Below are 14,567 nucleotides of genomic sequence, written 5' to 3' on the forward strand. Positions count from 1 at the left end.
TCTCACCCTCTCCTATGTTGACAGTGAAGGGGCTCTTGCTGATCTGTCCTCCAGCGAAGGTAACGTAGATGGTGTGTGCCCCCTCCAGGGTGGGCTTGTAGCTGCAGCGGTACGAACTGTTGCCCTTATCCTCGATCTGACACACCACCGCGTCCTTCTTACCCGCTGGGTCCATGATCACCACCTCCACCTCTCCCACACCAGCACCTGGAGACAGGGACAGCTTCAGCATCATGCCCTCCATCATTATTGGGACAGTGAAGCACTCTTTTGTTTGACTCTATACTCCAAACGTTTGGATTGAAATCAATCAATAACTATGGGGTTACAGTGCAGACTGTCAGCTTTAATTTGAGGGTATTTTCATACATATCGGGTGAACCATTTAGAAATTACAGCACTTTTACATAGCGCTGCGCTGCCCTGCCCCCCCACGCTGCGGAAAATTTACTTGTATGTGTATTAAAGTACAAATGTATTGTATAATAATAATAATAATAATATGCCATTTAGCAGACGCTTTTATCCAACGCGACTTACAGTCATATTGTGTCATTTTGGAGTCACTTTTATTGTAAATAAGAATAGAATGTTTCTAAACACTGCTACATGAATGTGGATGCTACCATGGTTATGGATAATCCTGAATGAATCGTGAATAATGGTGAGTGAGAACGTTACAGATGCACTAATATCATACCCCCAAGACATGCTAACCTCTCACCATTACAATAACAGGGGAGGTTAGCATTTTATATCATACCCCCAAGACATGCTAACCTCTCACCATTACAATAACAGGGGAGGTTAGCATTTTATATCATACCCCCCAAGACATGCTAACCTCTCACCATTACAATAACAGGGGAGGTTAGCATTTTATATCATACCCCCAAGACATGCTAACCTCTCACCATTACAATAACAGGGAGGTTAGCATTTTATATCATACCCCCCAAGACATGCTAACCTCTCACCATTACAATAACAGGGGAGGTTAGCATTTTATATCATACCCCCAAGACATGCTAACCTCTCACCATTACAATAACAGGGGAGGTTAGCATTTTATATCATACCCCCAAGACATGCTAACCTCTCACCATTACAATAACAGGGGAGGTTAGCATTTTATATCATACCCCCAAGACATGCTAACATCTCACCATTACAATAACAGGGGAGGTTAGCATTTTGGGGGGGTTATGATATTTGTGTGTCTAACTTTCTCACTCAATTGTTCACGATTAATTCAGGATGATCCATAATCATGGTAGCATCCACAATGTAGAAGGGTTTAGAAACATATTATATTCTTATTTACAATAAAAAAGTGACTCCAAAATGACACAATACATTATTTACCATTAATTTATATTGGGCACAAAATAATCTGAACCACAACCAAAACAAATATACAGTCGTCCTTCCTAACGGAGCTGCCAGAGAGGAAGGAAACTGCTCAAGGATATCAGCAAGAGACCAATGGTGATTTTAAAACAGCTTCAGCGTTCAATGGCTGTGAAGACAGAAAACGGATTGTACCTGCAGTGTAGACGTCAAAGTATGTGGTCTTGTTGGCGATGTTCCCGGAAGGTTCTAGTCCTGGTCCCTGGGCTGCAGCCTTACTGCTGTCTCCCTGAGCCATCCCCACATCCACCTCATAAGGAGACTTATTGATGTGTAGACCCGCAAACAGCACCGTCACCTAGTAATAATACACCCTGTTACCAAACAGCACCGTCACCTAGTAAAACACAGTTACCAAACAGCACCGTCACCTAGTAAAACACAGTTACCAAACAGCACCGTCACCTAGTAAAACACAGTTACCAAACAGCACCGTCACCTAGTAAAACACAGAGTTACCAAACAGCACCGTCACCTAGTAAAACAGTTACCAAACAGCACCGTCACCTAGTAAAACACAGAGTTACCAAACAGCACCGCCACCTAGTAAAACACAGTTACCAAACAGCACCGTCACCTAGTAAAACACAGAGTTACCAAACAGCACCGCCACCTAGTAAAACAGTTACCAAACAGCACCGTCACCTAGTAAAACACAGTTACCAAACAGCACCGCCACCTAGTAAAACAGTTACCAAACAGCACCGTCACCTAGTAAAACACAGAGTTACCAAACAGCACCGTCACCTAGTAAAACACAGAGTTACCAAACAGCACCGTTACCTAGTAAAACACAGAGTTACCAAACAGCACCGTCACCTAGTAAAACACAGTTACCAAACAGCACCGTCACCTAGTAAAACACAGAGTTACCAAACAGCACCGTCACCTAGTAAAACAGTTACCAAACAGCACCGTTACCTAGTAAAACAGTTACCAAACAGCACCGTCACCTAGTAAAACAGTTACCAAACAGCACCGTCACCTAGTAAAACACAGAGTTACCAAACAGCACCGTCACCTAGTAAAACACAGAGTTACCAAACAGCACCGTCACCTAGTAAAACACAGAGTTACCAAACAGCACCGTCACCTAGTAAAACACAGAGTTACCAAACAGCACCGTCACCTAGTAAAACACAGAGTTACCAAACAGCACCGTCACCTAGTAAAACACAGAGTTACCAAACAGCACCGTCACCTAGTAAAACACAGAGTTACCAAACAGCACCGTCACCTAGTAAAACACAGAGTTACCAAACAGCACCGTCACCTAGTAAAACACAGAGTTACCAAACAGCACCGTCACCTAGTAAAACACAGAGTTACCAAACAGCACCGTCACCTAGTAAAACACAGAGTTACCAAACAGCACCGTCACCTAGTAAAACACAGTTACCAAACAGCACCATTACCTGGTCATAACAAACAGCAGGTAATGTAAGTTTTGGGTTAAGGGTTAAGGGTTACCTAACACTACAACGAGCACCATCACCTCAGGGTTAGTTTAGGGTAGAAATAAGGACTAAAGGTCAGGCTCACCTTGTGCATCCCAGTGACTTTGGGAATGTAGAACACGGAGTAGGTACGATTCTTATCGTTGTTGGCTGTCACCTTGGCCTGACAGGAGAGACCGATGTCACAGAGATCCAGAGAGACAGACACACCGCGCGAGAGAGGGACACAGAGAGAGAGAGAGAGAGAGAGAGAGAGAGAGAGAGAGAGAGAGCAGAATTAGGCCGATACCCGCTAATTATCAAAATCCAGAAAAGAGCCGTTAAATTCTACAACCATATAAAAGGAAGCGATTCCCAAACCTTCCATAACAAAGCCATCACCTACAGAGAGATGAACTTGGAGAAGAGTCCCCTAAGCAAGCTGGTCCTGGGGCTCTGTTCACAAACACAAACAGACCCCACAGAGCCCCAGGACAACAACACAATTAGACCCAACCAAATCATAAGAAAACAAAAATATATTACTTGACACATTGGAAAGTTTAACAAAAAAACAGAGTAAACTAGAATGCTATCTGGCCCTAAACAGAGAGTACACAGTGGCAGAATACCTGACCACTATGACTGACCCAAACTTAAGGAAAGTTTTGACTATGTACAGACTCAGTGAGCATAGCCTTGCTATTGAGAAAGGCCGCCGTAGGCAGACCTGGCTCTCAAGAGAAGACAGGCTATGTGTACACTGCCCACAAAATGAGGTGGAAACTGAGCTGCACTTCCTAACCTCCTGCCAAATGTATGACCATATTAGAGACACATATTTCCCTCAGATTACACAGACCCACAAAGAATTTGAAAACAAACCAATTTTGATAAACTCCCTTATCTACTGGGTGAAATACCACAGTGTGCCATCACAGCAGCAATATTTGAAAATGTAAACATATGTTTCCCATGTCAATAAAGCCCTTTGAATTGAATAGAGACAGACAGAGAGAGAGAGACAGAGAGAGACAGAGAGACGTCACAGAGAGAGAGCGTGAGATTTTTATTGTATTTATTTCACCTTTATTTAACCAGGTCAGCCAGTTGAGAACAAGTTCTCATTTACAACTGCGACCTGGCCAAGATAAAGCAAAGCAGTGCGATAAAAACAACAACACAGAGTTACATATGGGGTAAAAAAAAACATAAGGTCATAAAATACAACAGAAAATATATATACAGTGTGTGCAAATGTAGCAAGTTATGGAGGTAAGGCAATAAATAGGCCATAGTGCAAAATAATTACAATTAGTATTAACACTGGAATGATAGATGTGCAAGAGATGATGTGCAAATAGAGATACTGGGGTACAAAAGAGCAAAATAAATAACAATATAGGGATGAGGTAGTTGGGTGGGCTAATTTCAGATGGGCTGTGTACAGGTGCAGTGATCGGTAAGCTGCTCTGACTGATGCTTAAAGTTAGTGAGGGAGATAAGAGTCTCCAGCTTCAGAGATTTTTGCAATTCGTTCCAGTCATTGGCAGCAGAGAACTGGAAGGAATGGCGGCCAAAGGAGGTGTTGGCTTTGTGGATGACCAGTGAGATATACCTGCTGGAGCGCATACTACGGGTGGGTGTTGCTATGGTGACCAATGAGCTAAGATAAGGCGGGGATTTGCCCAGCAGTGATTTATAGATGACCTGGAGCCAGTGAGTTTGGCAAGGAATATGTAGTGAGGACCAGCCAACAAGAGCGTACAGGTCACAGTGGTGGGTATTATATGGGGCTTTGGAGACAAAACGGATGGCACTGTGATAGACTACATCCAATTAGCTTAGTAGAGTGTTGGAGGCTATTTTGTAAATGACATCGCCGAAGTCAAGGATCGGTAGGATAGTCAGTTTTACGAGGGTATGTTTAGCAGCATGAGTGAAGGAGGCTTTGTTGCGAAATAGGAAGCCGATTCTAGATTTAACTTTGGATTGGAGATGCTTAATGTGAGTCTGGAAGGAGAGTTTACAGTCTAACCAGACACCTAGGTATTTGTAGTTGTCCACATACTCTAGGTCAGACCCGTCGAGAGTAGTGATTCTAGTCGGGTGGGCGGGTGCCAGCAGCGTTCGAATGAAGAGCATGCATTTAGTTTTACTAGCGTTTAAGAGCAGTTGGAGGCTACTGAAGGAGTGTTGTATGGCATTGAAGCTCGTTTGGAGGTTTGTTAACACAGTGTCCAATGAAGGGCCAGATGTATACAAAATGGTGTCGTCTGCGTAGAGGTGGATCTGAGTCACCAGCAGCAAGAGTGACATCATTGATATACACAGAGAAAAGAGTCAGCCCAAGAATTGAACCCTGTGGCACCCCCATAGAGACTGCCATAGGTCCAGACAACAGGCCCTCCGATTTGACACATTGAACTCTATCTCAGAAGTAGTTGGTGAACCAGGCGAGGCAGTCATTTGAGAAACCAAGGCTATTTAGTCTGCCAATAAGAATGCGGTGGTTGACAGAGTCGAAAGCCTTGGCCAGGTCGATGAAGACGGCTGCACAGTACTGTCTATTATCGATCGCAGTTATAATATCGTTTAGGACCTTGAGCGTGGCTGAGGTGCACCCATGACCAGCTCGGAAACCGGATTGCATAGCGGAGAAGGTACGGTGGGATTCGAAATGGTCTATGATCTGTTTGTTAACATGGCTTTCAAAAACTTTCGAAAGGCAGGGCAGCATGGATATAGGTCTGTAACAGTTTGGATCTAGTGTGTCACCCCCTTTGAAGAGGGGGATGACCGCGGCAGCTTTTCAATCTCTGGGGATCTCAGACGTTACGAAAGAGGAGGTTGAACAGGCTAGTAATAGGGGTTGCGACAATTTCGGCGGCTAATTTTAGAAAGGGTCCAAATTGTCTAGCCCAGATGATTTGTAGGTGTCCAGATTTTGCAGCTCTTTCAGAACATTAGCTGTCTGAATTTGTGTGAAGGAGAAGCGGGGGGGGGGCATGGGCAAGTTGCAGCGGAGGGTGCAGAGTTGGTGGACGGGGTAGTGGTAGCCAGGTGGAAAGCATGGTCAGCCGTAGCAAAATGCTTGTTGAAATTTTCGATTATTGTAGATTTATCGGTGGCGATAGTGTTTCCTAGCCTCAGTGCAGTGGGCAGCTGGGAGGAGGTGCTCTTATTCTCCATGAACTTTACAGTGTCCCAAAACTTTTTGGAGTTAGTGCTACAGGATGCAAATTTCTGTTTGAAAAAGCTAGCCTTTGCTTTCCTAACTGCTTGTGTATATTGGTTCCTAACTTCCCTGAAAAGTTGCATATCGTCGATGCTAATGCAGTATGCCACAGGATGTTTTTGTGCTGGTCAAGGGCAGTCAAGTCTGAGGAGAACCAGGGGCTATATCTGTTCTTAGTTCTGAATTTTTTGAATGGGGCATGCTTATTTAAGATTGAGAGGAAAGCACTTTTAAAAGAACAACCAGGCATCCTCTACTGACGGAATGAGATCGATATCCATCCAGGATACCTGGGCCAGGTCAATTAGGAAGGCCTGCTCGCTAAAGTGTTTTAGGGAGCGTTTGACAGTGATGAGGGGTGGTCGTTTGACCGCGGACCCGTTACGGACGCAGGCAATAAGGCAGTGATCGCTGAGATCCTGGTTGAAGACAGCGGAGGTGTATTTAGAGGGTAAATTAGTCAGGATGATATCTATGAGGGTGCCCATGTTTACGGATTTAGGGTTGTACCTGGTAGGTTCCTTGATAATTTGTGTGAGATTGAGGGCATCTAGTTTAGATTGTAGGTTGGCCGGGGTGTTAAGCATATCCCAGTTTAGGTCACCAAGCAGTACGAATGCTGAGGATAGATGGGGGGGCAATAAATTCACATATGGTGTCCAGGGCACAGCTCGGGGCTGAGGGGGGTCTGTAGCAAGCGGCAACAGTGAGAGACTTATTTCTGGAAAGGTGGATTTTAAGAAGTAGAAGCTCAAACTGTTTGGGCACAGACCTGGGCACAGACTCCTACAGTAGATTGCAACTCCACCCCCTTTGGCAGTTCTATCTAGACGGAAAATGCTGTAGTTGGGGATGGACATTTTTGGTGGCCTTCCTGAGCCAGGATTCAGACACTGCTAGAACATCAGGGTTGGCGCAGTGTGCTAACGCAGTGAATAACTCAAACTTAGGGAGGAGGCTTCTGATGTTAACATGCAAAAAACCAAGGCTTTTACGGTTACAGAAGTCAACAAATGATAGCTCCTGGGGAGTAGGAGTGATACTGGGGGCTGCAGGGCCTGGGTTAGCCTCTACATCACCAGAGGAACAGAGGAGGACTAGAATAAGGATACCGCTAAAGGCTTTAAGAACTGGTCTTCTAGGCTCGAGGCTAGCTCAAGGCTAACTGGTGCTTGCTTCGGGGCCAGTGGTGATTAGCCAACAGCAACATCCATTATGTTGCGGCTAGCTAGTTGCGATCCGGTGTTAAGGTCCAGTGATTCAGTTATTCCGGCAGAAAATCCGATGTTCTGGGTGAAAACCGCTAATGGTGGCTAATAGCAAGTAGCTAGTTAGCTGGCTAGCTAGTTTCAACTGGAGATTCTAGATAAAAGGTAAGTCAATAATAGAATCCGTTCCACATTGAGTGAGGCGGGTTGCAGGAAAGTATATTTAGTAGAAGGATGAAAAGTGTCTGATAGGGAAATATATACAACAAGACAAAACAACTAAGAACAGGCTATTTACACGACCACACTGCTACGCCATCTTGGATCAGACAGACAGACAGACAGAGCGTGAGATGTCACAGAGAGAGAGAGCGTGAGATGTCACAGAGAGAGAGAGCGTGAGATGTCACAGAGAGATAGAGCGTGAGATGTCACAGAGAGATAGAGCGTGAGATGTCACAAAGAGAGAGAGCGTGAGATGTCACAGAGAGATAGAGCGTGAGATGTCACAAAGAGATAGAGCGTAAGATGTCACAGATAGATAGAGCGTGAGATGTCACAGAGAGAGAGAGCGTGAGATGTCACAGAGAGAGAGAGCGTGAGATGTCACAGAGAGAGAGAGCGTGAGATGTCACAAAGAGAGAGAGCGTGAGATGTCACAGAGAGATAGAGCGTGAGATGTCACAGAGAGATAGAGCGTGAGATGTCACAGAGAGATAGAGCGTGAGATGTCACAAAGAGAGAGAGCGTGAGATGTCACAGAGAGATAGCGTGAGATGTCACAAAGAGATAGAGCGTGAGATGTCACAGATAGATAGAGCGTGGAGATGTCACAGAGAGATAGAGCGTGAGATGTCACAGAGAGATAGAGCGTGAGATGTCACAGAGAGAGAGAGCGTGAGATGTCACAAAGAGAGAGAGCGTGAGATGTCACAGAGAGAGAGAGCGTGAGATGTCACAAAGAGAGAGAGCGTGAGATGTCACAGAGAGATAGAGCGTGAGATGTCACAGAGAGAGAGAGCGTGAGATGTCACAAAGAGAGAGAGCGTGAGATGTCACAGAGAGATAGAGCGTGAGATGTCACAAAGAGATAGAGCGTGAGATGTCACAGAGAGAGAGCGTGAGATGTCACAGAGAGAGAGCGTGAGATGTCACAGAGAGAGAGAGCGTGAGATGTCACAGAGAGAGAGAGCGTGAGATGTCACAGAGAGATAGAGCGTGAGATGTCACAGAGAGAGAGCGTGAGATGTCACAAAGAGAGAGAGCGTGAGATGTCACAGAGAGATAGAGCGTGAGATGTCACAAAGAGAGAGAGCGTGAGATGTCACAGAGAGATAGATCGTGAGATGTCACAAAGAGAGAGAGCGTGAGATGTCAAAGAGAGATAGAGCGTGAGATGTCACAAAGAGATAGAGCGTGAGATGTCACAGATAGATAGAGCGTGAGATGTCACAGAGAGATAGAGCGTGAGATGTCACAGAGAGAGCGTGAGATGTCACAAAGAGAGAGAGCGTGAGATGTCACAGAGAGAGAGCGTGAGATGTCACAGAGAGAGAGAGCGTGAGATGTCACAGAGAGATAGAGCGTGAGATGTCACAGAGAGAGAGAGCGTGAGATGTCACAAAGAGAGAGAGCGTGAGATGTCACAGAGAGATAGAGCGTGAGATGTCACAAAGAGATAGAGCGTGAGATGTCACAGAGAGAGAGAGCGTGAGATGTCACAGAGAGAGGAGAGCGTGAGATGTCACAGAGAGAGAGCGTGAGATGTCACAGAGAGAGAGAGCGTGAGATGTCACAGAGAGAGAGAGCGTGAGATGTCACAGAGAGAGAGAGAGCGTGAGATGTCACAGAGAGAGAGAGCGTGAGATGTCACAGAGAGAGAGAGCGTGAGATGTCACAGAGAGAGAGAGCGTGAGATGTCACGAGAGAGAGAGCGTGAGATGTCACAGAGAGAGAGAGCGTGAGATGTCACAGAGAGAGAGCGTGAGATGTCACAGAGAGAGAGAGCGTGAGATGTCACAGAGAGAGAGCGTGAGATGTCACAGAGAGAGAGAGCGTGAGATGTCACAGAGAGAGAGCGTGAGATGTCACAGAGAGAGAGAGCGTGAGATGTCACGAGAGAGAGAGCGTGAGATGTCACAGAGAGAGAGAGCGTGAGATGTCACAGAGAGAGAGAGCGTGAGATGTCACAGAGAGAGAGAGCGTGAGATGTCACAGAGAGAGAGAGAGCGTGAGATGTCACAGAGAGAGAGAGCGTGAGATGTCACAGAGAGAGAGAGCGTGAGATGTCACAGAGAGAGAGAGCGTGAGATGTCACAGAGAGAGAGAGCGTGAGATGTCACAGAGAGAGAGAGCGTGAGATGTCACAGAGAGAGAGAGCGTGAGATGTCACAGAGAGAGAGAGCGTGAGATGTCACAGAGAGAGAGAGCGTGAGATGTCACAGAGAGAGAGAGCGTGAGATGTCACAGAGAGAGAGAGCGTGAGATGTCACAGAGAGATAGAGCGTGAGATGTCACAGAGAGAGAGAGCGTGAGATGTCACAAAGAGAGAGAGCGTGAGATGTCACAGAGAGATAGAGCGTGAGATGTCACAAAGAGAGAGAGCGTGAGATGTCACAGAGAGATAGAGCGTGAGATGTCACAAAGAGAGAGAGCGTGAGATGTCACAGAGAGATAGAGCGTGAGATGTCACAAAGAGATAGAGCGTGAGATGTCACAGAGAGATAGAGCGTGAGATGTCACAGAGAGATAGAGCGTGAGATGTCACAGAGAGAGAGCGTGAGATGTCACAAAGAGAGAGAGCGTGAGATGTCACAGAGAGAGAGAGCGTGAGATGTCACAAAGAGAGAGAGCGTGAGATGTCACAGAGAGATAGAGCGTGAGATGTCACAGAGAGAGAGAGCGTGAGATGTCACAAAGAGAGAGAGCGTGAGATGTCACAGAGAGATAGAGCGTGAGATGTCACAAAGAGATAGAGCGTGAGATGTCACAGAGAGAGAGCGTGAGATGTCACAGAGAGAGAGAGCGTGAGATGTCACAGAGAGAGAGAGCGTGAGATGTCACAGAGAGAGAGAGCGTGAGATGTCACAGAGAGAGAGAGCGTGAGATGTCACAGAGAGAGAGAGCGTGAGATGTCACAGAGAGAGAGAGCGTGAGATGTCACAGAGAGAGAGAGCGTGAGATGTCACAGAGAGAGAGAGCGTGAGATGTCACAGAGAGAGAGAGCGTGAGATGTCACAGAGAGAGAGCGTGAGATGTCACAGAGAGAGAGAGCGTGAGATGTCACAGAGAGAGAGAGCGTGAGATGTCACAGAGAGAGAGAGCGTGAGATGTCACAGAGAGAGAGAGCGTGAGATGTCACAGAGAGATAGAGCGTGAGATGTCACAGAGAGATAGAGCGTGAGATGTCACAGAGAGAGAGAGCGTGAGATGTCACAGAGAGAGAGAGCGTGAGATGTCACAGAGAGATAGAGCGTGAGATGTCACAGAGAGAGAGAGCGTGAGATGTCACAGAGAGACATCAGGGGAAGACATTATCTGTATGTGGTTTGTTTGTGTGTGTGGCAGAGGTGGGACCAAGTCACCAAGTAGAACGGGTCGAGTCAAAGTTGTGCATTCAAAGAACAAGTCATACGTTTTTTCAAGTAAAAACTAAATCTATACAAGAGATTGCTCCTACTGTCTCTGGCTGTGTAGAGACTGAGCCACAAAATGAGGGACAAAACGTTACAAAACCTGGCCAGATAATTTGAAGACATCAGTCTCAAGACAGTCAAGTCCTGAGTCTTGAGGCTCCATATTTTCTAGAAAGTCGAGTCAAGTCAAATTTGTGACGAGTCCAAGTCATGCGACTCGGAGTCCACAATTCTGTTATGTGGTGTATGTGGTCTGTGCATGTATGTGTACCTCCTCTCTGTGTCCAGCAGGGTCCTCTACATACACCAGGACCTCTCCCATCCCAGCACTGATGGTCTCCACTGTAAACACCGCCTTCTTCATCACAACGTTACCTACTGGCTCTATACCTAGAGAGAACGAGAGCAAGAGGAGAGACAGAGGAAAACATTTAGGTGAGAGAGAGAGACAGAGGAAAACATTTAGGTGAGAGAGAGAGACAGGGGAAAACATTTAGGTGAGAGTCGGGGGGGGGTGTGTGTGTACCTGGTCCGTATGCACGGGCCTTCTTGGGGTTCAGTTTGGGGCGGAGGGGTGCGCCAGGCTTCAGTTTGGACTTGGGGAACTGGGACAGGTAGGTCATCACGGAATGTTCATCTACATTGGGGTCAACAATCTCCTCTGGGGTTATCACCTAGGAAACCAGACGGCACACACTGTTTAGACACACACACACACACACACACACACAGCAGAGGGTAGCGTGATTTAACTATCCTAACCACTACCTCAGACAACCTCAAGCTGCACAAAACATCTACACACACGCACACAAGCCACAGAGCCAGACAGGAAGATCGCGTTGTTCTGAGAACTGGTCCACTGAGGGAGGAAACCCCAACCACAAAGACAACTGGCAGCACAGAGCAGAGTACCAACTTCCCCAGATCTGCCATGCCAACACGTTAAACCTGCCCACATGCCAACTCAGCACTGCACACAAATATTAGGCTAACGCCATGAAGCTGACTGTACTCAGTGTCACCTAGAGACGATGGGTTAGCATGATTCCATAGAGAACAATGTGATGTTAGCGTAGCTAGCGCACCTGAGGGATCCCCAGCCAGTCGTCAGCCTGCTGCATGGCCTCACGGGCGTTGTCCACTGGTTTAGTCTGATCCCACTGGTCCCAATCAGGGCATAGGCCTAGAACACAACACAGGCTTGAAACACCTTATTTAAACTTAAACACACAAACTGTTTCTAAAAAGGACAATGCTTATCTGGGTCTATGAAACCAGCCCCTAGTGACTATCCATCTATCTCCCCCTCCTCCCCCTCACTAACCCTGACCCCTCCCCACCCCCCTGACCCCTCCCCACCCCTCTCTCACCCCACCCTCCGACCTTTAATGCCTGACCCCTAACCTACCTGGAGCACATCTGTCGACCAGTCTCTGACCCCGACCCCTAACCCAGGCCCCTAACCCTAACCCCTGACCCCGGCCCCCTAACCCTAACCCCTGACCCCGGCCCCTAACCCCTGACCCAGGCCCCTAACCCTAACCCCTGACCCCGGCCCCTAACCCCTGACCCCGACCCCTAACCTCTGACCCAGGCCCCTAACCCTAACCCCGGCCCCTAACCTACCCGGAGCACAGCTGTCGACCAGTGCCCCCAGTGCTCTGCCACTCTGCCAGTCTCTGCTGAAGTTGTGGATGGGGATCTCTGGTAACTTGTTCTGGATCCATCCCAGAAGCCTCTGTTTCGGGGTCTTCTGCTGGCCGTCGCCCCCCTCCTCCTCCTCGTCCCACATGGGCATGGAGATGGAGTAGTGGAGGATCAGAGTCCACACCATGCCTAGGATCAGCTTCAGGTTACCATCCACTATGGCCTTGGAGTCTGGAGGAGAAACCGTAATATATAAATATGGAGATCTAGGATCAGCTTCAGGTTACCATCCACTATGGCCTTGGAGTCTGGAGGAGAAACCGTAATATAGAAATATATGCAGATCTAGGATCAGAGGGGATTGAGGTTGGAGTAGTAAAATTGGAATTGCGCTGTAGAGAGGGTGGGGTTGGATTAGGATTGGAGTAGAGCTGTAGAGAGGGTGGGGTTGGATTAGGATTGGAGTAGAGCTGTAGAGAGGGTGGGGTTGGATTAGGATTGGAGTAGAGCTGTAGAGAGGGTGGGGTTGGATTAGGATTGGAGTAGAGCTGTAGAGAGGGTGGGGTGGGATTAGGATTGGGGTAGAGCTGTAGAGAGGGTGGGGTTGGATTAGGATTGGAGTAGAGCTGTAGAGAGGATGGGGTTGGATTAGGATTGGAGTAGAACTGTAGAGAGGGTGGGGTTGGATTAGGATTGGAGTAGAGCTGTAGAGCGGGTGGGGTTGGATTAGGATTGGAGTAGAGCTGTAGAGAGGGTGGGGTTGGATTAGGATTGGAGTAGAGCTGTAGAGAGGGTGGGGTTGGATTAGGATTGGAGTAGAGCTGTAGAGAGGGTGGGGTTGGATTAGGATTGGAGTAGAGCTGTAGAGAGGATGGGGTTGGATTAGGATTGGAGTAGAGCTGTAGAGAGGGTGGGGTTGGATTAGGATTGGAGTAGAGCTGTAGAGAGGATGGGGTTGGATTAGGATTGGAGTAGAGCTGTAGAGAGGGTGGGGTTGGATTAGGATTGGAGTAGAGCTGTAGAGAGGGTGGGGTTGGATTAGGATTGGAGTAGAGCTGTAGAGAGGGTGGGGTTGGATTAGGATTGGAGTAGAGCTGTAGAGAGGGTGGGGTTGGATTAGGATTGGAGTAGAGCTGTAGAGAGGGTGGGGTTGGATTAGGATTGGAGTAGAGCTGTAGAGAGGGTGGGGTTGGATTAGGATTGGAGTAGAGCTGTAGAGAGGGTGGGGTTAGATTAGGATTGGAGTAGAGCTGTAGAGAGGGTGGGGTTAGATTAGGATTGGAGTAGAACTGTAGAGAGGGTGTGGTTGGATTGGTGACGGGGAGATCAGAGATGAGGGCAGAAGAGAGCGATGCAACCACAGACCAGCCCACACATGCCTTCACGCACACACACAGGATTGGGATGATTAGGCGTAACTGCTCATCGGGTCCTGCCCTAAAGGGTGGGGTGTGTGTGATAAAACATGCCCCCAGGACAGGGAGAAGGTGCAGCCGAGCTCTAATTTGATAGAGGTGTGTTGACACTCCTCACAGGCCGGCGCTTGCTGGAGGAATGCTGAAGCAACACAATCCAGGAGACAAGAATCCTCCTTTGGTTGTGTCTGAGCCACCAAACATCAGTGGAATACTCCTGGAATCCCTTTTTGGGTTCTCACAGGCTTACAATGTTTTGAATATTGCGTGACCAGTCGCTTGGTTGTTAAAATAGCTAAATAACAATTTTGAATTCAGCAATTGTTAGCTAGAATGCTAACGCTCATTGACATGAACCGGAAGCAAAGCTAGCCAAAGAGCCATTTTACTGGTTGAAGTTGAAGTGTTTTTTTAAAGTACAATGCAGTTGATTTGCGACGATGACACCAACATTAGATTAAGCAGGACATTCATACGAGCCTTACAATCCCAAAGTAGTGTGACATGTACTAATAAGCAACAAGTACATAGAGGTTTTTTCTGCTGGAGGTCTATGAGAAATTGTAAATAGTGAT

At 47.3% G+C, this 14,567-nt stretch overlaps 1 protein-coding gene across 1 annotated transcript in view; it reads right to left on the minus strand.

The window, feature by feature from the left end:
* The window catches only part of LOC121546640 (filamin-A-like), a 140,718-nt gene that overhangs the window by 70,299 nt on the left and 55,852 nt on the right, over positions 1-14,567 (minus strand). The window contains exons 3-9 of the mRNA XM_045209653.1: positions 12,557-12,808; positions 12,016-12,113; positions 11,454-11,601; positions 11,199-11,317; positions 2,953-3,030; positions 1,546-1,708; positions 7-207 (exon numbers count right to left, since the gene is read on the minus strand). Coding sequence (XP_045065588.1) covers positions 7-207; positions 1,546-1,708; positions 2,953-3,030; positions 11,199-11,317; positions 11,454-11,601; positions 12,016-12,113; positions 12,557-12,808 — 1,059 coding nt within the window. The remainder of the gene's footprint in view (positions 1-6; positions 208-1,545; positions 1,709-2,952; positions 3,031-11,198; positions 11,318-11,453; positions 11,602-12,015; positions 12,114-12,556; positions 12,809-14,567) is intronic.

This window comes from Coregonus clupeaformis, chromosome 30, assembly GCF_020615455.1.
Source record: "Coregonus clupeaformis isolate EN_2021a chromosome 30, ASM2061545v1, whole genome shotgun sequence".
Lineage (NCBI taxonomy): Eukaryota > Metazoa > Chordata > Actinopteri > Salmoniformes > Salmonidae > Coregonus > Coregonus clupeaformis.